The sequence below is a fragment of the Panthera pardus genome, unplaced genomic scaffold (genome assembly GCF_024362965.1).
Source record: "Panthera pardus isolate Hobbes unplaced genomic scaffold, ASM2436296v1 HiC_scaffold_13, whole genome shotgun sequence".
Taxonomy (NCBI): domain Eukaryota; kingdom Metazoa; phylum Chordata; class Mammalia; order Carnivora; family Felidae; genus Panthera; species Panthera pardus.
The window spans coordinates 76,141,836-76,168,682 of NW_026526688.1; the positions used below are offsets into that span (position 1 = coordinate 76,141,836).

General features: G+C 40.9%; 1 protein-coding gene across 2 annotated transcripts in view; it reads left to right on the top strand.

Annotated features, from left to right (window-relative positions):
* The first annotated feature begins 796 nt into the window (after positions 1-796).
* SH3D19 (SH3 domain containing 19) overlaps positions 797-26,847 on the top strand; it is a 186,539-nt gene continuing 160,488 nt past the window's right edge. For both annotated transcript variants that reach the window (XM_053901194.1, XM_053901195.1), the window contains exon 1: positions 797-1,178. In XM_053901194.1, the coding sequence (XP_053757169.1) occupies positions 1,067-1,178 (112 nt within the window). In that variant the 5' untranslated portion in view covers positions 797-1,066. The remainder of the gene's footprint in view (positions 1,179-26,847) is intronic.

Consider the following 26,847-nt stretch of genomic DNA (forward strand, 5'->3'; position numbering starts at 1 on the left):
AGCCTCCCTCATCATCAACATCCCCAGAGAGAGATCCATTTGTTACAATTGAGGAACCTACACTGACACATCATAATCACCCAAAGCCCACGGTTTACATCGGGATTCACTGGGTGTTGCACACGTATGAGTTTGGACAAATATATTGATATGTATTCAACATTACAATATCATACAAAATCATTTCACTGCCCTAAAAATCCTCTGTGTTCTGGAGAGGCTCCATTTAAAAAGGTGAAAAGAGAGGAAAAGAAAAAAGTGTGCAGCTCATAGGCTTGAGCAAACTCTCAAGTTTGTTCCCGAGTTCAGGGCTCCCAGCGGACCGGTCTCTCCACGTCCAGCCCCGGGAAGGTTCTTCTTCTGTTGTTGTTGTTGTTGTTGTTGTTGTTGTTCTTCTTCTTCCTCTTCTTCTTCTTCTTCCTCTTCTTCTTCTTCTTCCTCCCCCTCCTTCCCCTCCCCCTCCCCCCTCCTCCCCTCCCCCCTCCTCCCCTCCCCCCTCCTCCCCTCCCCCTCCTCCCCTCCCCCTCCCCCCTCCCCCTCCTCCTACTTTGTTTAAGTGTCTAGCAAATGGGTTTCCTGTTGACACCGGGATCTTGTGAAAGGGCAGGAAGAGGCCACGCCACCTCCTCTTTTCCCCTTCCTATCCCATTTATGTATTTTGTACACGTTTGTTTTGGTCGAGCAGGCGGTTCCAGCGTGTGGCTATGGGGCGGTCCCAGAAGCGGTAACCCCTCCCCGAGGAGGCGAGGCCCGGACACAACCCGCCCCATCCCGGCTCCAACTCTGCGGGGCGGGGAAGGGAAGGAGGAAGGGGGAAGAGAGTGGGAGAGAGAAAGCTGGGAGAAGGAGGCCGCCGGTGCGCCGCGAGGAGGCGGGGAAACCGGCCCGAGCTCGGCCGCTCCCCCGCGGGCTGCAGGTGGAGTCCGCAGAGGTGGTAGCCGCCGCCGCCGCCGCCGCCTCCCCCGGGGCCCGAGGGCGCTGGCGTGCAGCGCCGGGTGCTCGCGGACCCAGCACCAAGGCCCACGGCTCGCTCGCCGTTCCGGGGCTGCGTCTCCGCGCCTCGTCCATGGCTGAGGGCCGGCGGCGGGAGGACGAGGAGGAAGAGCTGCGCGAGCGCCGCGAGCTCGGGGGCCCGCGCCGCGCCCGGGGCCGTGCGCTGTCCGGCCACTCGGCCGCAGGTGAGGGGCGCGGGGAGCGCGAGGGGGCGCGGAGGAGGGGGGGACGGGCGCCCCGGGGCCGCGCAGGTCCTGCCCGGGACTGCGGCGGCTTCCTCACCCGCCCGGTTGGGGTGGGCTCCTTTAACTGCGCGGCGAGACGCAGGGAGAGTAGAGTGGCTTTTCCATCCTCATCCTCACTTGCGGGCCGAGCCCGAGGAAATTAAAACTGGTCTCTCTACCTGCTAGTGGTCCCGGAGCCGAAACTACAGGTGTTTCGTACGCAGTAAATCAGGAGCTCCTGATTTGGGCCCGGGTGATTACTTATCTCTAGATGAGTCAGAAGCCGGCGAAGAATTCTCTGGGTCTGGCAGTCTCGGGGGACGACACCCCTCCCGTCGGGTTTGCCTGCGCTGCGGCTACCTGGTCGAACCACGTGCTGATAGTCAGGGCTGGTTTCCTGTCTCCTGAACTTCGGACCTTTGATTATTCCCTACCCCCCACCGCCCGAGCTCACCATAATCTCTATAGCACTTGCTTTTGAGTTTTTAGGTGAGCCCCCAACCAGTCCAGGAGGTAGCCTGCCAAAAGGCAGTTCATTTGGACTGAGACTCATTGCTGAGTCTATAGTTACTTTTGTGGGTTTTTAAAATGTTTTTTGGGTGCACGAAGGCGGCTCGGATCGATAGTTTGGAACTTAAGTGGAGGAGTGAATAAGTGTGGATCCACACCCCTTCCCTCTTCCTGGGGCAGTTTTTCAGTCAAACATAGTGGAGAGGAAGTTCTTTGGCCTTTGGTTTCAACTGGATAAGCCATGTATCTACAAACTAGAGTGACAACTATCCTAGGGAGCTGACAACAAGAGGGAGATAGAGAAGTGAGAAGGATTCAGATGAGAACGATTCATTAAAGCCTCTTTGGAAATTGGAACCTAGTAAACATTCCACCAAGTCATGAGGAAGCTTTTCTGTGTGGCTCCCTTAGCCTGAAAGTTGGAGAATTAGAAGATAACAGGTCTGTGGGGAAACAATGAGGGATAGAAGGGGTGAAAGGAGAGAATTTGATGGAACATAAATTGTCAATTTGATGCTCTTGGTAGGAGCTTGGAACCTTAAAAATAATTCTTTATGCCCATCACTAGGATTTTCCATCAAAATAAGGCATTTGATTTTATGCATAAATACCAGTTGTTTTGAAAATAATAGTTTTGTTTAGTATAATCCAGACTAATGAAATAATGGGTAATTGCTGGATATGAATTAATATTTCTTGCGAGAATACAGTGAAAAAACTTTACAAAGATGTACCTCTGTTGAATTGCTGATTTAAACAGCATAGGCTGCCTTCGATTCCTACTACTTCCTTCACCAAAACGCTTCACTTTGTCTCAAAATGGACTGTATTGTGAAGAGCTGTAAAGGATGTTGGAGGTCAGACTAGATATGCTCCAGATATGTGTTCATCATTTAGTTGCAATATGTGTATTTATTCCAAGGCTGGCAGAAGCTTTTCTAGATTCTGTGGTAATACTTTGCTACCCTTTCACTCAGAAATTGGTGTTTGCAGTTTCTAACCACGTAGTATGCCTTGACTCCATTAAGGGGTGAAGGACAGATTATAGAGTGGGCAGAGGGTTAAACTTGCAACATTTGGTCTTCTTTTTTCCAGATACATTATTTAGTAGTTCACATTTCTTTAGAGGCTGTCCTCCTCTTTCCCCTCATTAGTTAACTGTGTTTTTCAGACACCATCGCATTCCTTACCAAGCTTGGGCATTTGTTAGTTACAGTTGTGCTAGATATTGTTCTCTATCCAAGTGAGAGTGTGAACTGACCCAGAAGTTTAATGTTTCTTCTGCTTAACATCTGTCTTTCTAATCTTTCACCTCTCCAGTTCTCAGACTTCCTCCCTCCCCCACCATTTTACAATCTAGATTTTTTCTTTGATCTCACATAACTTGACACCATACATTTGGGGTTTATGGACTTAAGGGAGTCTGTGAACTTCTTTCCCTGCTAAACTTAGGTGTGGTTGTGAAGGTGTGTTTATTTACTTTTGCAATGTACATTCAGAAGAGCATATAAAACCTGTAAATTATAAAGTGAAACTCCTGTAACTTGTGCCCAAGTCAAGAAATAGAATATTGTCAGTTCCTTAGAAGCAGATCTGATCCCTCCTGGTCCTGGTCCCTTCCTTCCCCTTGAGGGAACGAACTTAAATTTTGACTTTTGTGATTATTGTTTCCTTACTTTTCTGTATGGTCTTACCTGTATGCATATACATACACATATGTGTTTCTATACAATGTTGGTTTACTTATTTTAAAACTTCATATGACTAATGGGGCGCCTGGGTGGCTCCGACTTCCGCTCAGGTCATGATTTCCTGGGTTTGTGAGTTCAAGCCCCGGGTCGGGCTCTGTGCTGACAGCTCAGAGCCTGGAGCCTGCTTTGGATTCTGTGTCTCCCTCTTTCTCTGCCCCTTCCCCGCTTGTGCTCTGTCTCTCTCAAAAAATAAACAAACATTGAAAAAAAAAAAAAAACCTGCATATGAGTGGAACCATCCGATATGTATTCTTTAGTGTTACACTCTTTTCACTCAATACTGTTTGTGAGATTTATTCATATTGTTATGTGCACTTGTAGTTTATTTTCACTGCATAAATATATCCTGGTTTTTGTCTGTCATTTTTATTGATTTGTTGGAGTTCTGACTCAGGAATCTCGACTTTTGTTTGTTGCATGTGTTGCAAGTGTCTTCTTCCACTCTGCAGCTTATTTTTAAAGTTTTCATTATACTTTCTTTTGATGTGGAATGTATTTTTTAATTTTAATGCAGATGTATTTATGAATCTTTCTCTTAACTGTTAGTAGCCTTCTTCCCTCTCTGTCACCCTTGCTTAAGAATGCTTTCTCTACCCCAGGGTCATGAAGATATTCTCCTAATCTCCTGCATTTCATAAAAGTCTTAAAGCTTTCTTCAGACTCTCAAATGGGTCTGAGACCCTCCGGCTGACCTCCAGCATTTTTATATTGTTTCTCAAAAGGGCAGAGAATGCAAAATTCGTTGACCTCCCCTAATCACCAGGAAGAGTGGTAGGAATTTAGTACCGTTTAATAAATACTAAATATATTTATTCTTTCCATATGTTGATGTCTTTATGGTAAACTCTGGCAGGATTGGGGCATCTGGGTGACTCAGTTAAGCCTCCCGCTTTGGCTTAGGTCATGATCCCAAAGTTCGTGAGTTCAAGCCCCAAGTCGGGCTTGCTACTGTCAGCACAGAGCCCACTTGGGATCCTCTGTCTCCTTTTCTCTCTGCCTCTCCCTCACTCACTCTTGCTGTCTTTCTCAAAAAATAAAAAAAAATAAATAAACCTTTAAAAAAAAAAAAAGGAAACTGGGGCGCCTCAGTGGCTCAGTTGGTTAAGCCTCTGACTTCAGGTCAGGTCATGATCTCGAAATTCTAGAGTTCGAGCCCTGGGTTGGCCTCTGTGCTGACAGCTGGGAGCATGGAGCCTGCTTCAGATTCTGTGTCTCCCCCCCTCTCTCTACCCTGCTCCTGCTCTCTCTCTCTCTCTCAAGAATAAATATTAAAAAAGAAAATTAAAAAGAAATTTATTTTAAGTCCCACAGAAACTGGCTACATTTACATGTTGTTTAAAAATTCTGCATTCACGGGGTGCCTGGGTGGCTCAGTCTGTTGAGCATAGGACTCTTGATTTTGGTTCAGGTCTTGATCCCAGGGTTGTGGGATCAAGCCCCGCATTGGGCTCCACACTGAACATGCACCCTGCTTTAGATTCTTTCAAAAAAAAAAAAGATTCTTTCTCTTTCCCTCTGCCCCTCTCCCCGGCTTGCGTGCATGCTTCCCCCCCCCCCCAAAAAATTAAACAAAAAAAAATCCTGTATTCACCAAGTTCTTTGAGAAGACCTGTGTAGTTATCACCATCAGTATAATATGTGCAAAACGGTGTAGAAAATACATGGAATACAAACATATTTATAAAATAGGCTCCCTGCTTTAAAAGGACGTGTCATAGAATTGGGGAAGGTAAAGCTGATACTTTATTTTTTGAAAATTCCAGCATAATTAATGCAGTGTTATATTAGTTTCAGGGGTACAATATAGTGATTCAGCAATTCTATACATTACTCCATGCTCATCAAGATAAGTGTACTCTTAATCCCCTTCGCCTGTTTCACCACCCTCCACCCATCTCCCCTGTGGTAACCACCAGTTTGTTTTCTGTATTTTGTTCTCTATATTTAAGAGTCTGTTTTGTTTGTTTGTCTCTTCTTTGTTCCTGTGTTTTGTTTCTTAAATTCCACACATAAGTGAAATCATATGTATATGTCTTTCTTTGACTTATATCCTTTAGCATTATAGTCTCTAGATCTACCCATCTTGTTGCAAATGGCAAGATTTCTTTCTTTTTTTATGACACAAAATTCTATTGTGTTTATATACCACATCTTCTTATCCATTCGTCTATCAATGGGCCCTTGATGGTTGTTTCCATAATTTGGCTTTTGTAACTAATGCTGTAATAAACATAGGGGTGCATTTATCTTTTCAAATTAGTGTTTTGATATTCTTTGGGTAAATACCCTGTAGTGGAATTACTGAATATTATGGTTGTTCAATTTTTAATTTTTTAAGGAACTTCCAGACTGTTTTCCACAGTGACTCCCACCAGTTTGCATTCCCACCAACAGTGCGAGAGGGTTCCTTTTTCTCCACATCCTCACCAACACAACAATCTTGTGCTGTTGATTTTAGTCATTCTGACAGGTGTGAGGTGATCGCTCATTGTGGTTTAGATTTGCATTTCCCTGATATTTAGTGATGTTGAGCATCTTTTCAAGTGTCTGTTGGCCATCTGTATGTCTTCTTTGGAGAATGTCTGGTTCATGTCTTCTGCCCATTTTTAATTGGGTTATTTGTGTTTTTGGTGTTGAGTTGTATAAATTCTTTATATATTTTGAATCCTAACCCTTTGTCAGATGTGTCATTTGCAAATATCTTCTTCCATTCAGTGGGTTGCCTTTTAATTTTGTTGTTTCTTCTGCTGTGCAGAAACTTTTTATTTTGTTGTAGTCCCAGTAGTTTTGGGGTTTGTTTTTTGTGTTTTATTTTTTTTGCTTTTGTTTCCCTTATTTAGGAGGCATATCTAAAAAAATGATGCTGTAGCCAATGTTGGAGAAATTACTGCCTGTGCTCTCTTCTAGGATTTTTATGATTTCAGATCTCACATTTAGGTCTTTAATACATTTTGAGTTAATTTTTGTGTATAAGAAAGTGGTCTAGTTTCACTCTTTTGCATATAGCTGTCCAGTTTTCCCAAGACCATTTGTTGAACAGACTGCATATTCTTCCCTCTTTTGTTGTAGATTAATTGACCATATAATCATAGATTTATACTTGAGCTCTCTATTCTGTTCCATTGAGCCATGTGTCTTTTTTTTGTGCCAGTACCATACTGTTTTGATTACTATAGCTTTGGAGTGTATCTTGAAATCTGGGATTGTGGTACCTCCAGTTTTGTTTTCCTTTTTCTTTTCCTTTTTAAGTTTATGTACTTATTTTGAGAGAGAAAGAGTACAAGTGGGGAAGGGACAGAGAGAGAAGAAGAGAGAATCCCAAGCAGGCTCGATGTGGGGCTCAATCTCATGAAGTGTGAGATCATGACCTGAACCGATACCAAAAGTCAGACCCTAAACTGACTGAGACACCCAGGTGCCCCTCATTTTTCTTTTTCAAGATTGCTTTGGTTATTTGGGTTTTTGGTGCATCCATACAAATTTTAGGATTATTTGTTTTAGTTCTGTGAAAAATGCTCTTGGTATTTTGATAGGGATTGCATTAAAATTCTGTAGATTGCTTTGGGTACTATGGAAATTTTAGCAATGTTTGTTCTTCCAGTCTGTGAGCATGGAATAACTTTCCATTTGTGTCATCTTCAATTTCTTTCATCAGTGTTTTATAGTTTTTAGAGTACAGGTTCTTCACCTCTTTCGTTTAAGTTTATTCCTAGATATTTTATTATTTTTGGTGTAATTGTTAATAGGAATGTTTTCTTAATTTCTCTTTCTTCGGTTTCATTATTAGTGTGCAGAAATGCAACAGATTCCTGTATATTGATTTTTTTTTAATGTTCATTTTTTGAGAGAGAGTGTGCATGTGCACATGAGTGATGGAGGGGCAGAGAGAGAGGGAAACACACAATTGAAGCAGGCTCCAGGCTGTGAGCTATCAGGACAGAGCCGGATGCGGGGCTCAAGCTCAAGAATCGAACCACGAGATCATGACCTGAGCCGAAGTCGGACACTTAACCGACTGAGCACCACCAGGTGCCCTTTCTGTATGTTGATTTTGTAACTTGCAACCTTACTGAATTCATTTATCAGTTCTAGTTGTTTTTGGGTGGAGTCTTTAGGGTTTTCTATATGTATAGCATTATGTCATTTGCAAATAGTTTTACTTCTTCCTTACCAATTTGGAAGCCTTATTTCTTCTTGTCTGATTGCTGTGGCTTGGACTTCTAGCACTATGTTGAATAAAAGTGGAGAGTGGACATCCTTATCTTCTTCCCGATACTAAGGAAAAAGCTCTGTTTTTCCCCATTGAGTATGATGTTAGCTGTGGATTTTTCATAATATGGGCTTTATTATGTTGAGGTATATTCCCTCTATCCCTACTTTGTTGAGGGTTTTTATCAAGAATGGATGTTGTACTTTGTCAAATGTTTTTTCTGCATCTATTGAAATGATAATATGATTAAAAAAATTTTTTTTAATGTTTTATTTATTTTTGGGACAGAAAGAGACAGCATGAACGGGGGAGGGTCAGAGAGAGGGAGACACAGAATCTGGAACAGGCTCCAGGCTCTGAGCTGTCAGCACAGAGCCCGATGCGGGGCTCAAACTCATGGACCGCGAGATCATGACCTGAGCTGAAGTCGGCCGCTTAACTGACTGAGCCACCCAGGCACGCCAATGATTATGTGATTTTTATCTTTTCTCTTGTTGATGTATCATATTGATTGATTTGTGAATGTTGAACCACCCTTGCATCCCAGGAATAAATCCCACCTGATCATGGTGAATGATATTTTTTAATTTATTGTTAGATTTGGTTTGCTAATATTTTGTTGAGGATTTTTACATCTATGTTCATTAGAGATATTGGCTTGTAGTTCTTTTTCTTCTTCTTCTTCTTTTTTTTTTTTTTTTGTAGTGTCTTTGTCTGATTTTGGTATCAGGGTAATGCTGGTCTCACAGAATGAATCTGGAGGTTTTCCTTCCTCTTCTGTTTTTTGGGATAGTTTGAGAAGAATAGGTGTTAACTCCTCTTTAAATGTTTGGTAGAATTCTCTTGGGAAGCCATCTGGTCCTGGACTTTTGTTTGTTGGGAGTTTTTTGATTACTGATTTAATTTCATTGCTAGTAATCAGTCTATTCAAATTTTCTGTTTGAATTTCTATTTCTTCCTTCAGTTTTGGGAAGTTTTAGGTTTCTAGGAATTTATCCATGTCTTCTAGGCTAATACACTTTAATGAAGATAAATAAGAACATAAAGTAGTGCATGGTGACTACCAAGTGGAGTTTAGCAAAAGAACTAAACTGTTATGGTTAATTTTTTAGTTTATCTCTCACTGTGACCTTGGGCAAGTTACCTAACCTCTCTGTGCTTTCATTCTTTATTTGTAAATTGGGAATATTAATAAAACCTATTGCATAGGGTTTGAGGATTAAATGAATTACCATAGATAATACCCTTAAAACGTGGGTACACACATAGTAAATACCTATAAAGTTATTAGCGTTTATTTATGTATACTTTTGTTATTACTGGTAAAATACTGACACATAGCTGTGTCTGCATTTTTCTTTATTTGGGAGAAGTTATGGGGTTTCGGGCTCGTGGAGAAAAGGGAGGTAAATCTGCATCTTCACCATTTCATAACCTAATGATTATGTTGCTTTGCTTTGGGGTTCATTCATCTTTTAGAAATATACCAATTTTACAAGATTGAGCCTGGTTCCTCATTTGGCTTTCCTTGCCCCATACAGACTTATTTTAACATGGCTTGTAGTGACTTTTACACAGTGATTTCAGCAAATCAGAGGTAAGTTGGTGATCTATATGCTTTTTTTTTTCTTCATTTTTTTTTTAATGTTTATTTATTTTTGAGAGAGAGAGAGAGAGAGACAGCACAATCAGGGGAGGGGCAGAGAGAGAGAGGGAGGGAGAGATACAGACAGAGAGACACAGAATCTGAAATAGCTCCAGATTGTGAGCTATGAGCAAAGATCCTGATGCAGGGTTCCAACTCACTAACTGTGAGATCATGACCTGAGCCGAAGTTAGACGCTTAACCGGTTGAGCCGTCCAGGCACCCTATCCTATTTTTAATCAGGGTGCATCTCTTTATTTATTTATTTATTTTTTCAGTTTTGACACTATTCATCCAGTGCTTCTAATTTCATTGGCACATTATATTTTGGGGGCAACATACTGTTTTCCCTTAGATCATTTCTGCTTTGCATTCAATGGTACTTTGAAACTAATCCTCTGAACACTTGGGTTTTAATCAAGTCTCTGTCGATTAGCTTTAGCCTCTAGCAGTTTATAGCATCTCTCTGGGCCTTGGTTTTTGCTTTATTAATTGAAAGGATGAGGCTTCCACTTATAACATTTTATGATTTTAGGAGATGAGAAGAAAAAGTAGCTTCTGACTTGGTGTATAGAAGTTTGCCGATGTGCAAGATAAGATCTTGCGGAGGTTTCTCTGGGTACCTTGTGAACTGCTCTTTTGATGAGGGAGGAGCCAAAAATGCAAAGCTCAAAACATTGCCTCACTTGGGGAGAGCAGTTATAGTAGTTTAAATTGTCCTGTCAGCTCAAGATAGGAGCTCCACTGTTAAAATGATGATGTTCTACTTCATCAGTGGAAGGGAAGACATGAGATATGTTCTAGGGAATTTATAGTACTGAACATAGGTATGATGGGAATGTTATCAATTAAGTACCAGATGAAAATACATGTTTAGTAGTTTCAGAGCATAGAGAGGAATTAAGGTTGGAGAGGAAGTGGAGATAACCTGATACAAGTCAGGAAGGAGGCCTGTCTTCTTGTTTACAAGGAGGTGGAAACCAGTTCCTATCCCTCATTAACTGTAGACCTCATCTTTTTAGGAGCTTTAAGCTTGCCTTTGGGGTGGGAATGGGTATATGGAGGAGACTGGGGAAGGGTACAGGCTGTAGACCATCTTATCTTTTTTTTCATATATTTTGTGTTTTAGAATAGTTTTAGATTTATTGAAAAATTGTGAAGATAGTACAGAGTTCCCATACACCCACATCCAGTTTCCCCCATTAACATCTCACATCTTAACCAATGTTGATACATTATTAACTAGGATCCATATTTTATTCAGATTCCCTTAGTGTTTACCTAATTCCTTCTTGTTTTACAGGATCCCATCTAAAATGCCATATTACATGTGGTTGTTGTAACTCTTCAGGCTCCCTCGGGCTCTGATAGTTTCAAAGATTTTCTTTGTTTTTGATGGCCTCGACAGTGTTCAGGAGTACTGGTCACATATTTTGGAGGATATCCCTCTTACAATTTGTCTGATGTTTTCCTCCTGTTTAGACTGGAGTTACGGATGTTTGGGAGGTATGAGTGTTTGCCACATTTTTACCACATATTAAGTGTACGTAATATTAGCATCATTTATCACTGTTGATGTTGACCTTGATCATTTAGCTGAGTTTGTATTTGCCAGGTTTCTCTACTTCAGGGTTACTCAACCCACCCCCACCTCCACCCCCACCCCTTTCCATACTGTAAGAAGTGAAGGAAATGACTATGCACAGCCCACACATAAGGAGGAAGGAGTTATGCTCCACCTTCTAGAGAGCAGAATACTACCTAATTTTTTTGGAATTCCTCTGCGTGGGAGATACCATTCCTGTTGTAATGTCTCCTTCATTTCTTGAGGCTCTGTAAATATCTGCATTGGGATTGTCTTTAGACCCTGCCTTTGGGGGGAATGTAAGCTCAATTCCTATTCCCTAATTCTGTCCAGAATATCTGGTGTGTGCTGATGTCAAGCACGTAATTTCATTTCATAATTAGAAAGGAAAGGCAAATGGGGCCCCTGGGTGACTCAGTCGGTTGAGTGTCCGACTCTTGATTTTTGTCTCAGGTTATGATCCCATGGTTGTGGGATTGAGCCCGTTTTGGGCTCCGTGCTGAGCATGGAGCCTGCTTGAGGTTCATATTCTCTCTCTCTCTCTCTCTCTCTCTCTCTCTCTCTCTCTCTCTCTCTCTGTCTTCCCCTCTGCCCCCTCCCTCGTGCTCTTTCTTTCTCTCAAAAAATTAAATAAAATAAAAAAATTTTTAAAAAGAAATGTCTAGGGGAGCTTGGGTGGCTCAGTTGGTTGAGTGTCTGACTTTGGCTCAAGTCATGATCTCACCATTTGTGAGTTCGAGCCATATGTCAGGCTCTGTGCTGACAGTGCAGAACCTGCTTCAGATTCTGTCTCTCTGCCCCTCCCCCTGCTTGCGCTCTGTCTCTCTCAAAAATAAATAAACATTAAAAAAAAAAAAAAGACCTATATCTAGGGTACCTGCTGGCTCAGTCAGCTAAGCGTCTAACTTTGGCTGAGGTCATGATCTCGCAGTTCATGAATTTGAGCCCTGCATCAGGCTCTGTGCTGACAGCTCAGAGCCTGGAGCCTGCTTCAGATTCTGTGTCTCCCTCTCTCTCTGCCCCTCCCCCACTCACACTCTGTCTCTCTCTCAAAAATGAATAAACTTAAAAAAAATTTTTTAAATACGTATGTCTGATTGAGGTGTCCTATAAAACTCATTTATACTAGAGTATCAGCAGGCACATAGGACTAATAGGAATTGTGTTCCAATTTTGGAAATTGAGAGGAAGTTAGAGTAGGAGAGGAATTTGGAAAAGCACCGGACTAGGATAATTAGATAATAGTTAATATTTATTGTGCAGTGGGTACCAGCTAGTATTGTAATTGTTCTACATTTAGTCCTTGTGTCAATCCTATGAGGTAGGTGTGATGATTTCCATCATTTTTAAACACGAGGAACATGAGACCTAGAAGGGGTAAATAATCTACTCAAGGTCACACAGCTAGGAAATGGCAGAGACTCCTAGTTGCCTACCCAGTATTCATCCCTTTCTTCCTTAGTCAGTGGAACCCTGTATTGCCAAATGTGGCAATGTGCCCACCTATGAAACTTCTCCCAGCCTACTAATGAAATGCAAGTACAAGTCTATTGGGGTTTCTAGGAAAGTGCTTTCAAGGGGACTTGGCTGTACAGAATATCCTTTTTTGCCCTTCCTTCCCTCTCCTACCAGGAATAAGGAGGTGTAGCTCAGAGCAGCCATCCCAGGACATGAGGTTACCTTGAGGATGGAAGTCATGCACTGAGAATGGTGGAGCAGAAAAATCAATGGAATCTTAGTTCTTGGTGATAACAGAGTCATATGTGCTTTTTGATTGCCTGCCTCCTCCTTTATTTGAGAAAACATAAACTGTCTGGTTAAAGCCACTCTTATCTTAGGCCTGTACAACTAGTAGCTGAAACAATTCTTGACCGATAAAAATTCTAACTTGATTTTATTTTCTCTTCTTACCACGAGGCTTAATGCATTTTAATAATAGGAAGTTACCTTAGGGTACCTAGATTCTTGTTGCTGTTTTGTTCTTTATTATAATGTGACCTTGGACAGATCACTTAGAGCCACCCCCCTCCTTTTGCATCTTTTGAATGGGAATTATTCATTCTCTAACTACTTTATAAGTTTATTCTAGGGAACGTGTTTGTGAACTTCCAAGTTGTCTTGTGTGATGTATAGTTCTTAAAGAGGGTCATGGTCTTCCTAGGACATTCTATAGGAAACCTATAGAATCTGAAAGCAATTTTCTAATGTTGTCATTTTGCTTATTGCCAGGTTTGAATATTTCTCAGGGAATAAATAAACGGAAGTTGCGAAGGGAGGTGATTTTGTCCCTACTCTGATACCTATGAGTAGCTTAACAATTGCATTACTGATGAGCCATGTATTTTGTGCCAGGGCTGCCGCTTAGGATGCAGAGTTCATTTGTGTTTGATATGGCTGCTTTTATTGTACTGGAGCATTGTTTCCTGAAGATGCATTAATCAAGGAATCAGTATACTGGAAGGTAACTAAATGCTTTTGCTCTGAGAGCTAGCCAAGAACAAGGGGCGCAGAAGGAAATGTTTGCATAACATGGGGAGAATTTTTCTAGCAATAAAAGTCATCATTTCCAGATAGTTCTTTGAAACTATTACAGGGGTGTTCACAAAAAACTGGAAGCCCTCCAGCATGGGGCCACCCATGTAAATGATCCCTTTTTTGTCACTACACCCCTTGTTTCTTTATTTCCCCACAAGAGCTCCCCGCACCCCACAGAGTGGAGATAACTGGAGCTATCTGGGATTGTAAAGTACATTTGTGTTACTTAGTTGAAGTATAACTATTGCCAGTGGAGGGTGTGGTTTGGAAGTAGAATTCATTTGGAATAAGAATTGCATTTGAATATTACTCTTAATTAGATGCTTAATAACGTGAAATGCCTAGTATCAGAAACATTTCACCTCCTGTACTGTTCTATTCCTGTTTCTTCTTAGAAAATTTCTTGAGATATTCAACTTTGTAACATGGTATGGAGTATTTTTCACATTTCGGTAGCAATGGTGCTTCTCAAACTTTAATATACCATATGCCTACAAGTCACCTGGAGATCTTAACAAATGTGATGCCTAATTTAATAGGTTTGGGATGGAGCCTGAGATTTCTGCATTTCTAACAAGCTCCAGGTGATGCTGCTGCTGCTGTTGGTCCCTGGACCACATTTTGAGTAACAATGCCCACAGTTACCTCTGGACCTCAGTGCTGGGGCTCTTAACACTGTCTGGGCATCAGAATCAGGTGGAGAGCTTGAAAAAAGACATATGCACCTGACCCCATTGTCAGATTTCCTGATTAATTCCTTCTGGAATAGTTGGGAGTTTTGAAGTTTTGAAGGTGAGACTCACTGGCTTAGTGTCCTATTAAAGAATGTGATGTTGAGTGGTTTCAGTGTGATTTCTTGTAACTTGAATTGTTACATGTTTTCCTCATAAGTAATTCATGTTGTGATGACTTGTAGTCAAACAGAATCCACCATGCATTTTATATAGGGATTTTATTTAATCCTGTGTTATCTTGTAGAATAACGAGGCTGCACATAGAGGATGTTGTAAGACACTATCGTTGAAGTACCGGGAAAGCAATGTATGTGATAGTTATGTTTTTTAGAGTGCAAGAAATAGAGGTCTGTTTGGCTAAACACAGCTGATGACGGCTTATTATAAGGATACATAGGTAAGTCAGTTGGAAGACCAAGGAAATAGCTTCAGCAGTCCTTTGTGAATAAGAGTAGCTCTGGGAAACGGATAGTAAACAGCTACTCCAGAGAACATTTCTTTGTGAGTTGGGATAACTGTTACTCGTTTGTCAGTGACACCACCATTTTTGTGACATAGTTTACTTCTGTCTACTTCCATGGTTTCTGAACTTACTGAATAACTGGCTCTCTCTTGTTTTTCTTACAGTCAGCCTCTCCAAGAAAGAGGCTTTAAGTAGGTTGGCCAGCCACTGCACCCTTGTGGGCAGGGTTCTCAGGCCACATTACTTCAGAGGCGCAGGGCGAACTATAGATAGCTACCTTTTTGGACCCATCCCAGATCCCTTATCCTAGGAACTTGAGGGGTATATACGGTAGGGCCTGGAGTACCTGCAGAGGAGAGTTGAGAATCACCTGCAGCTGTTTCTATCAGACCTTTGGATCTGAGGGATGTTAAGAGGTTTATTAGAATGAAGAGGGTAAAATTGGCAGACTCCATGTATGACCTGAATGCTCTGACTTCTAGTAATGAGTTCCACAAGGGGAGAGACTTACGTTTTTTCATTGTTATGGCCTCATAACTCAGAACAGTGACTGGCACATATATTCAATACGTAGCTGCAAAATAGAATAGAATTGAACTCTTAGGAAATGATTTAATGCATTTATTATTTAATTACATTTTATTTTGAGCAAATCCTTTTATACACAATGATGGAAAGTAAATTCCTACTCTGTCCATGGCCTACCCTATTGGGAAGAGACCGTATGCCCTGACGCTAAAGATCTTCACGTTTTCCGGTTTCCTTTCTGGTTTAAGAGCTTTGGTATCATCTGTAAGGCTGGTACCAGGCTTTGGGCTGAAAAGGAAGCAAATGGATGTCAAGTCTAGAGCTGGGAGTCCTTCCGAATGGCCTCCCTTCTGGGTCTCCTAGGCCTCCGAGGGGTCTTGAACTCTCGGGCGCGGTGGGTGGGCGTGGCAGGGCCTCCGCAGGGGGTTGTGGGTTCTCTGGCCAAGCGGCTGCTTCCGGCAGACGGCGCCGCCATCTTGGGTCCCGATTGAACCCGCTTTTAAAGTTCAAACATAGATTTGGATACTTGACCAAGAAAAGGAGGCTAATTTTCAGGTAAGGAGGGCAACACTGGGAAGATCAGGGTCGCTGTTACTTGCAGCAGCTGCCGCTTCTTAAGTTCCAAACCCCGTGTACGTAGGGAATGCTGTGGAGGATGGATGTGGAGGATGTTAAAGATCTTTGAGGAAGGATTGACCGACCAGGCAACAGACAAATGGGATGTAGGGCATCAAAGCAAGCGTCAAGTCCAGCGTTGCGAACGTTCCCCAACTTGTGAAAAAGAGGTAGCGATTTGACATCCTCTCTAGGAGAGGGACAGTGATAATGAACCTTTAGTACTAAGCCTTCATGAGAGCATTTTGCTGTTAGTGTTAAATAGAATGATGAGTACTTAACGTAGTACTTGGAACAAACTTTTCAGTAGCTCCTTGAGCACAAAGGTTCTGTAAACTTTGGTTCACCGACAAGAGAGGAAGCGCTCAAATAAAACAAAAGCGTTTATTTGGGGTTTAAGAATTGCAGTTCAGGGAGCACAGGTTCGGATAGCAACCCAAAGTAAGAGGAGTGAAAGTCAGGGGTCTTTATTACCAATTTGTGGAAATGTTGGGAAACTTAACACAAATTGTTTTACAAAAATTATTATTGGAAGGTATAATTACATTTTACAATTAGTTTTCTGGGTACATAGCAGTTAATTAATATTCTGAGTACAGTTAGGAAAATATATTCTGCAGTGCCTTTTTTTTTTTTTTTTTTTTTTTTTAATCAAGAGTATAGGTGTGGGCCACCTGGGTGGCTCAGGTTAAGCATCCGACTTCGGCTCAGGTCATGATCTCGTGGTGTGAGTTCGAGACCTGTATCGGGCTCTGTGCTGACAGCTCAGAGCCTGGAGCCTGCTTTGGATTCTGTGTTTCTGTCTCTCTCTGCCCCTCCCCCCACTCTTGCTCTGTCTGTCTCTCTCTCTCTCTAAAAATAATAAATAAGCATTAAAACAATTAAAAAAAAAGAATATAGGTGTAATAGTCTTGTGCTCAGTCGCATATGCTTTTTTTGCTCAGTTCAATAGTCTAGTGTAGTTACTGTTTCAAAGAACAGGATGAGGTTTTAGTCCCTAAAATAGAGCCACTCATGTTCAGAGGTTTTACATAGGTTCACACTTTGCAGAATGGAATTTGGTACTAATCACCTCATAGGTTTCCAAAGAATGTTTAGTGATAATGAGGAATTAAGGGTTTTAATTCCAATATTCTTTAATTCTTTGCTCTTTTAATTGAAAACTAGATTTCTTACTACTGTGGTAGGTTTTTTAAAAGTACCAACTTTCTAGCATGTTTGAGCAAAACATTTATCAGTCACTTGTTTAGTGCTTAATATGTGTCAGGAACTCATCGCAATCCTCCTAATAAACACAAAGGCAGATTCTGGGTTTTTTGTTGTTGTTGTTGTTTGTTTGTTTATTATTTTGAGATGGAAAGAGCACCATGGTGGGAGGGGCAGGGGCAGAGAGAGGGAGAGAGAGAATCCCAAGAGTCAGGGCTTGAGCTCACGAACCATGAGATCGTGACCCAAGCCAAAACCAAGAGTCGTAACCTACTGAGCCATCCAGGTACCCCAGATTCTGTTTTTAAAATGAGAAAAATGAGGCAAAGAAATTAAGTGGAACTAGGCTTTGAACCCCTGCAGTCTTTTTTCTCCTTTAATTTAAAATTTTATTGGGGCACCTGGGTACCTCAGTCGGTTAAATGTCTGACTTTGGCACAGGTCATGATCTCACGGTTTGTGAGTTCGAGCCCCATGTTGGGGTCTGTGCTGAGCCTGGAGCCTGCTTCGGATTCTGTGTCTCCCTCGCTCTCTGCTCCTCCCCCACTCGTGCGCTGTCTCTCTCTCTTTCTCAAAAATAAATAAACATTAAATTTTTTTTAAAAATTTATATACAGTAAAATTGACTTCTTTTTTGATGCATCCTTCTATGAGTTTTAGTACATGTATAGATTCTTGTGCCTACCACCAGTCAGGATACAGAACACTTTGATCACCTTGAAATTCCTGTGTTGCTCCTCGTAGTTAAACCTTCCCTACACTCCTAACCCCTGGCAACCAGTGATGTATTCTTTGTCTCTTTTCCAGAATATGGTATCAATGGGATCGTAAAGTATCTGACATTTAGGACTGGCTTCTTTCACTCCACACAATGTTATAGAGATTCATTCATATTGTTACATCGTATCGATAGTTTCTTCCATTTTACTGCTGAGTAGAATTCTAGGAATGTACCACAGTTTATCCATTTACCTGATGAGGGATATTTAGGTTCTTTTTGGTTTTTGGAGATTATGAATAAGCTGCTTATAAATATTCACATATAGGTCTTTGTACAAATAAAAGTTTTTATTTCTCTGGTTTAAGTAGCTAGATATCAGTTTGTTAGGTCATATGGTAAGTGTATGTTAAGTTTGTAAAAAACTGCCAAACTGTTTTCGAGAGTGGTGCTATGCCAGTTTGCATCATCACCATATGTATGAGAGTTCCATTTGCTCCACATCCTCATCAGCACTTGGTATTGTCAGGTTTTTCTTGTTTTAGCTATTCTGGTAGATGTGTAGTGATATTTTATTGTGGCTTTAATGTGCATTTCCTTAATGGATAATGATGTTGAGCATATTTTCATGTGGGTAATTGCTTATATCTCATCTTTGGGAAAATGTTCTAATCTTTGCACATTTTAAAATTAGGTTGGTTGTTTCCATAGTGTGGAGTTTTTAAGAGTTCTTCATATATTTTGTATTCATATCTTTTGTTGGATGTGAAATTTGAAAATATTTCTCCTAGTCTGCAGCTTTTCTTTTTCCATTCTGTTAACAGTGTCTTTAGCTCTGTGAATGTATTGAAAATAGCTGATTTGAAGTGTTGATCTAGGAAGTTCAATGTCTGTGCTTCTACAAGAACCATTTATATTGATTGCTTTTTTCCCCAGTGTGTGGGCCATGCTTTCTTGTTTCTTTGCATCCCTTGTAATTTTTTGTTGAAAATTGGACATTTTTATTTATTTAAAAAAAATTTTTAAAGCATTTATTCGCTTTTGAAAGAGAGAGAGACAGAGTGCAAGCTGGAGAGGGGCAGAAAGGGAGACACAGAATCTGAAGCAGGCTCCAGCCTCTGAGCTGTCAGCACAGAGCCCAATGCGGAGCTCAAACCCACGGACAGCAAGATCCTGACCTGAGCCAAAGTCGGATGCACAACCCACTGAGCCAACCAGGAGCCCTGGAAATTGGACATTTTGAATATTACAGTGTAGCAACTCTGGAAATCAGATTCTTTTCCCACCCCAGTGTTTATTATTGATGCTTATTTCGGATGTTGTTTGTTTACTGACTTTTCTGAACTAATTTTGTGAAGTATGTATTCTTTGTGATGTGTGGCACTGAAGTCTCAGTTTCATTACCTTATTGGTCAGCGATTAGATAGTTTCGTTAAATGTCTAGATCCCTCCTCTCCCCCACATCTCCCAGTCCTTTCCATGGGCTCTTTGTGTGTATGACAGCACATTTTCAACACTCAGCCGTGCAGTTAGTGTACAACTTTGTTTAGCTTTCACTTCCTGCTTGTGCAGAGCTGGGGATCAGCCAGAGAGAAGAGTTTAGGGCCTTCTCACATCTTTTCTGAGCATGCGCCCACCCTGGGAATGCACATGGCTTTCTAGATCCCCAGGAGTACGCAGGATCTTTTCAAAGCCCTCATTCCCCAAAGCATTTCATTCTCCGGGCTTTCCTCCCAACATCTTTGGTTAGTATGTTGTTTCTCCAACTGTTATCAGTAGTCTCATGCAGCTGCAACTAATGTATGTATTTACCTGTAAATATTTAAAACAAATTCCTCCAGCTAGCCACTTTTTAGCACTTTGAAGAGAGTTCCGAGTTAAGCAAGGTAAAGGCAAGTCTTTTGTGCAAGTCTTCAAAGGCAGTCACCCAACATGTCAAAACAAATTGCAGTTGACCCTTGAGCAACACAGGTGTGGTTCTACTTGTACACAGATTTTTTTCTGATCAGTATAGAACTATAAAAGTATTTTCTCTATTTTCTTAATAACATTTTCTTTAGCTTACTTTATTATAAGAATACAGTATAGAGGCACCTGGGTGGCTCAGTCAGTTAAAAGTCTGACTTGATTTCTGTTCAGGTCATGGTCTCCCAGTTAGTGAGTTCGAGCCTCACGTCCAGCTCTGCGCAGACAGGGTGGAGCTGCTTGGGATTCTGTCTTCCTCTTCTCTGCCCCTCTCCCACTTGCTCTCTCTCAAAAATAAACATAAAAAAAAAAAAAGTACAGTATATAATACACATACAATATATGTTCATAGACTTTATGTCATAAGGCTTCTGGTCAACAGTAGGCTTTTAGTAGTTAAGTTTCAGGGGAGTCAAAAGTTCTTTGTGGATTTTTTATTTTTAATGTGTATTTATTTTTGAGAGGCAGGGAGGGTCTGAAAGAGAGGCACACAGAATCTGTAGCAGGATCCAGGCTCAACTGTCAGTGCAGAGCCTGATGTGTGGCTCAAAATCACGGACTGAGATCATGACCTGACCTGAAGTCAGATGCTTTGCTGAGCTACCCAGGCGCCCCCATGTGGATTTTTGACTGCGTGGGGGTCGGCATCCTTAACCCCCACATTGTTGAAGGGTCAACTGTATTACATCTCTTTGCTGAATGAAGTCTGTTCTACTCTTTTTTTTTTTTTTTTCTCCCCTCCTTCTGCTACTGGTACTAGGAAGGCAAGCTATTATTTTCAAGGCTACCGCTAAGCTGGAGAATGGGGGTAGGGTGACGGTAGATTAAAATGCTACAAAGCTTATTACTGTAACTAAAATTCAGCTAGTTTTTAAGTGTTTCATTGGACTTAAGTGCAATAAGAGGTTACTGCAAGCTTTTGGTTGGTTTCCAGAAGGGTTGGTTATGCTAGTTTCTGCCAGTTTTTTATTGATTTTACAGAGGACAGACTTTTGGAGGGAGGTCTTGACTCTGCCATTTTCATTGATGTTACTCAAGTTTGGATCTAAACAAAATCTGAGATTGTCAGTGTTTTTATGAGCAAGTTAGCCCAAGTTTTCCCACTAAATACCAAATTAGAAGATACGGATATTCTTACTCATTTTGAAGTGTCTGTATATCCTATTGTAGCGTTATCAAAGTATTTCAGGAGCCTCATTTATTTGGTTACAGTAATGGGGGGGCGTCACAACCCTCTATTTAATTTTTTTAAATGTTTGTTTATTTATTTTGAGAGAGAAAGAGCAGGGCAGGGGAATCCCAAGCAGGCTCCTGTGCTGTTGGCACAGCACCTGATGCCAGGCTTGACCCCACAAACCATGAGATCATGACCTGAACTGAAATCAAGAGTCAGATGCTTAACTGCCTGAGCCACGCTGGTGGCCCCAAGATCCTCCATTTTAAACCTTGCATAGGTAGCATGCTTTTCCAGGCCATAGACAACCTTTAATCTCTCTGTTCCTTTTTAAACCATGATTTCTAAAGGATATTTGCCAGGGGAACTCCATATTCTCTTTGTTGTTAAAAGGGAAAGTAGTTGGGGCGCCTGGGTGGCTGAGTCGGTTAAGCATCCGACTTCGGCTCAGGTCACGATCTCCCAGTTTGGGAGTTCGAGCCCCACATCGGGCTCTGTGCTGTGCTCAGAGCCTGGAGCCTGCTTTGGATTCTGTGTCTCCTTCTCTCTCTGCCCGTCCCATGTTCATGCTGTCTCTCAATAATAAATAAATGTTAAAAAATTTTCTTAAAAAAACGGGAAAGTAGCTTTATTGCAGTGTCATGATTGCTATAAATCAGTCATGTGTTAATATTCTGGGGAGTGGAATTGAGGAGGGCATAGAGTGTGTCACTTTATATATTTCTGTATTGTTTGAGTTTCTTCCAGTGAGTATTACTTTAAGAAATAAATTTAAAATATGACATGAAATAATTGTCTGCCAGTCTAGTGTATTTGTTGTTCCTATTACACTTAAAAAAATAGCCTTAAAATGAGTTACTACAATGATCATAGCAAATGCTGTCCTGTTGATGAAATGATTGATAAAGTGAGAACATGATAGCAGGAAGGAGGTATATAATTGTGTTTCCTGTGAAGATAATTTTTCAAACACTGGCTAATTAATCATTTGTTCACCTATTCAATCTTAGAATTTTCATTTGTTTTTATGAAAGCCATAATCACTTGAAAAGCAAATCCTTATTTACAACCAAACTGTTGAAAGCTATTTGATATAATCAAAACCTACCCTAAGCTGACTTATATTTTCCTGTGTGTCTCATCTCCATCTTGTGACCCAAAAGAACCTTTTCTAGAGGACTAGACTCGTGAGATCTACTTTCTGATGCTCAACTTGCCAATTACCAGTTGTACAACCTTGATTTAATTTTTCTGGGTCTCAAATTTCTCATTGATAATAGGAAGGAATTAGTCCAGTGATCTTGAAACTATGCTCATGTGAAGCAAATCTGACTCACTGTTTTTGTAAATAAAGTTTTATTGTAACACAGCCATGCTCATTCATTTACATATTGTCTGTGCCTGCTTTTGTTCTGTATCTATGGAATTGAATAGTTGTAACAGTCAGTGTGGCCCTTGAGCCTAAAATATTTGCTGTCTAACCCTTTATGGAAAAAGTTTGCTGCAACAGACTATCACATTTCCTTCCCGTTTAAAAATTTTTTTTGTTTTTTGTTTTTTTAGCCATCAGATTGCTTCTTAGCAGATCACCAGAAAACTTCAACTGGAAAAGGGAAAACAAACAGATCATACATTGTTATTTGTTAGACACCTATATCTGTCATAAATCTGTCATGTTTTGTTTTTAATGCTGGGGTTACAAACAACCTCTAGAGCTCAATATCTTATATAAGTTATATTCAACTGGTGAGCTGTAGCCCAGCCTTACTTGTCTTCTTCATTCTGGGATTCTGGCTCAAGGAGCAATCTCTGGGAAAAAGAACAATGGACAAAATCATGTGCCACCTTTTAAAACTTCTATTCAGAAGTAGCTTATATTACTTCTACTCACATTTCTTTGGCCAACAGTGTTAGTGGGCAGGGAAGTGGAGTCTTTCTGCAGGAGGCCCTGCAAGTCACCTGGTACCTTGAGTGGGTGGATAATCCCTCAGGGAGAGCAGTGAGTCATTGGCAACAACATCGTCTACCACAGCCTTCTTAAAAGGTTCGCTAGTGTGAACAAATTGGAACTATGACAAAAACTTGGCTTTAAGATTCTTTGTGTGTTATTTTTCATGAACTTTTGTAACTAGAAATTGGCGCATTGAGCTTTTGGAATATATTGTAATTCAATTTGCTTATTAAATAAATGCTCACTGTAAGAATGTAATGTGTCTGTTTGGTTTTTTTCTTTCTCCTCCTCCTCCTCCTCCGCCTCCGCCTCCCCCTCCCCCTCCCCCTCCCCCTCCCCCTCCCCCTCCCCCTCCCCCTCCCCCTCCCCCTCCCCCTCCCCCTCCCCCTCCCCTTGAGGTCTTTAACCTATATTTCTTCCCCTGAAACCTGAATAAAGTTCTTAACCTCCTCCCTCACTGCGATTACTTATATGTAATTAGTTACCAAATTCTATTAAATATGTTTTCTATGTAGCTCTTGATCCTGTTCCCCATCCTCAGTGCTACCATCCTAGTCCAGATGTCTCTTACCATTCACAACAGCCTTGCATGTAGCCTTTCTACCTCCAGATTTGCTTTTCTGTAATGCATTCTCTGCACATCTATCAAAGTGATTTTTCTAAAATGCAAACTGATCATGTTATTCTCCTGCGTTAAAATCTCTCAATGTCATGTGCATTGTATCCTTCCCTTAAAGCTCAAATTTCTTAATGTGGCCTTGTACCTTTTTTTCCTGGGAATTCCCAGACATATCCTGTTATGCTTAGCTTATTGTCGTGGCTGGAAAAACACAATCTTTCTTCTGGAGAGATTTTTCTAGAGCCTATTTTATGAATACACACAGTTTTTGGTAGATGTTTTTCCACTTGTAGAGATACAAACACTTAACACTTAAAAAATATTGTGCAAAGCTGACTATGTCCAGTTTTGAGCATGATCCAACAGCAGGGTGCTCCTATCCTGAGGCTTAATGGGTTGTTCCTTCTTGGAGGAGCTTGGTTAGGCCTGATGAGCTTCAAAGAAAGGTAGGCTGACATTGGTTTTGTATTGTTTTCTCTGTAACCTGCTTTTAGAAGTTTAAAATGTGCCCATTTGGAACTAGTCACTTATTGGACCTCGTTTAGTGAGCTAACATATTTTTCCTTGTGATACCAACTCAGCTGCTTCTGGACAAAAAGAATGTGAAAAAAAAGGCAGTTTTAAAAATACTTTCTACTTGAGGTCTTTCATGTTAGGTCTGTGTTTCAGAAATAAAAATAGCTTCATTGAACTCAAAAGGGAATAGGAGATTTCTCCTAACATCCAGATACTCGCCTTTGAAGATGATCTACTCATTTTAGTTTTTAAGGCGAAATGTTTTCATTATTTAAGAAATTCATTGACACAAAATTTCTTTGATCAACCATTACCCTTCTTTTTACCTAGTCTAGTTATATGGAATTTTTAATAAAATAAATGTCTCTCAACTCTGACGCTTTGCAGATGTAACCATAGCTTTCTCTTATCATAAGCTAATTTTAAAAAGCAGGCTTGATTTTTTTTTTTTTTTCTTTAAAGGCAAGGTTAAAACACAACTGTACATCTGTATAAACAGTTAAAAAGGAGTCAGAGGCATCTTGACCACATCCTTAAGCATGAGGAGCGTAGAAGCTGGTAGTGATGAACACGGTAGTTACATAGGGGTTTGAACTTTCTATGTTAGATATTTCTGTAACATTTTTACTTTTTTTAATAAGTGGAACTGGGAAAAATTTTTAAGATTTTTAAAATAAAAATGTTTACTTATATTAGAGAGAAAGTGAGCATGAGCAGGGGAGGGACAGAGAGAGATGGAGACACAGAATATAAAGCAGACTACAGGCTCTGAGCTGTCAGCCTAGAGCCCCAACATGAAGCTTGAGCTCATGAGGCTTGAGCTCACAAGCCATGAGATCATGACCTGACCTGAAGTTGGATGTTCAACTGACTGAGCCACCCAGGTGCTCCTAATATATTTTTTTTAATGAAGTTACTTGGGCCGCCTGGGTGGCTCAGTCGGTTAAGCGGCTGACTTCGGCTCAGGTCATGATCTCGCTGTCCGTGAGTTCGAGCCCCGCGTCGGGCTCTGTGCTGACAGCTCAGAGCCTGGAGCCTGTTTCGGATTCTGTGTCTCCCTCTCTCTGACCCTCCCCTGTTCATGCTCTGTCTCTCCCTGTCTCAAAAATAAATAAAATGTTAAAAAATTTTTTTTTAATTAAAAATAAAAAAAATAAAGTTACTTGATTTCCTCCTCCTTAGTGGGGGAACAGTCTTCTTATCAGGGTTAGGATATGCTGCCTTGTGGTTACTTACAATATTCAGCAGGGTCTATGAATGAATATAGGGATCCATGAATATCTTGAAATTATATGAAAAAATATGTGTGTGCATGGGTGCTTTCTTTGGGGTGCAGGATTAGAGTGCTGTGGGCAAGAAAGAGGTCCATAATACTTCAAACAGATTCTTGTGAATTTATTTCTCTAGACTTGCCCTCTCTGAGCTCCAGACTGCCTGCTCAGCATCTTTACTTACTTGGGTATTTAATAAGCATCTCAAATCTAATGTGAATGTGTTCTGCTGTAACAAATTTGTATGACTTCAGTGGCTTCAAACAACAGCAATCTATTGTCCCACAGTTCTGGAGGTCAGAAGTCTGAAATCCGTTTCAGTGGGCTCAAGTCAAGGTGTCAGTAGGGCTGCGTTCTATCTGCAGGCTCGAGGGGAGAATTGTATCTTTGCTTTTTTTAACTTGCAGAGGCTGACTGTATTCCTTGGCTCGTAGTCCTTTGCTCCATTCTCAAATCCAGCAGCCAGCATCTTTGCTCCTCTCTCTCTTCTGGTTCAGCCCTTGTGTCTTCTGCATAGTCAGTAAGTACCTCAGACTCTGACTCTCCTGCATTCCTTTTACAGTAAGATTTGTGATTATATTGGTCTCACCCAGATAATCTAGGATAATCTCTCCATCACAACATGTTTAACTTAATTATGTGGGCAGAGTCTCTTTTACCAGATAAGGGAACAGTAGTCACAGGTTCTGGGGATTACAACATTGACATCCTTGGAGGAGTTCAGTCTACCACTGGATTAGATAGCTCTGAAATCTGTTCTTCCTCCAGCCTTCCTTATTTCTTTTAATAGTATGACTATTCTGAGGCCAGTAACCTAGGAGTCCTTCTTGATTTCTCTTTTCAAATCCTTATCTTTCCCATCCTTCTATCCCAGTTACCATTCTCTCATTCTTACCATCTACATCCAATCTAACATATCATATCCAAATCCAGTCTTAGTATTATTTCACTTCTACTCAACTGCATCTAGAATCTATCCTCTTCTCACTAAAATCAGAAGCTTTTAGCATTTTGGAGCCCTAGGCCCTCATCCTATCTTACTCTTTTCACTCCTGGGTGTTCATAGTTAATTATGGTAGAAGGTAGTGTGGGCTAGGTGTCATGAGAGTGGCAAACGTGCTACAGGACTAGACTCCAGTCACTTTATTCCAACCACATGGAGAGGGGAAGTGAATGCTTACGTAGAAGAGGCCATGGAGAGAATTTGGGTCAGAGAATTTGGTGATTATCGTGAAAGCCAATTGTAACTTCCAATTAAATATTTTAATCTTTTTTATTCTTAGGATAGTGAACACTTTCTCTTAACTGTTGGTAGTAGGGAATATAATTAATCTAACCTCTTGTTATTTTGAGTGACTCCTTCCCCTTCCTCCCCTTCCTGAAGGAGGAATATGGTTTTTTTAATTATTATTTTTTTACCTTTGGGAGAGAGAGAACAGGGGAGACAGGCAGAAGGAGGGAGAGAGAGAGGGAGAGAGAATTTCTCAAATAGGCTCTATGCTCAGCACAGAGACTAATGTAGGGCTTGATCCCACAACTGTGGGAACATGATCTAAGCAGAAATCAAGAGTTGGATGCTCAACTGATTGAGCCACCCAAGGACCCCTTGAAAAAATATGTATTGTTTTGTTTAA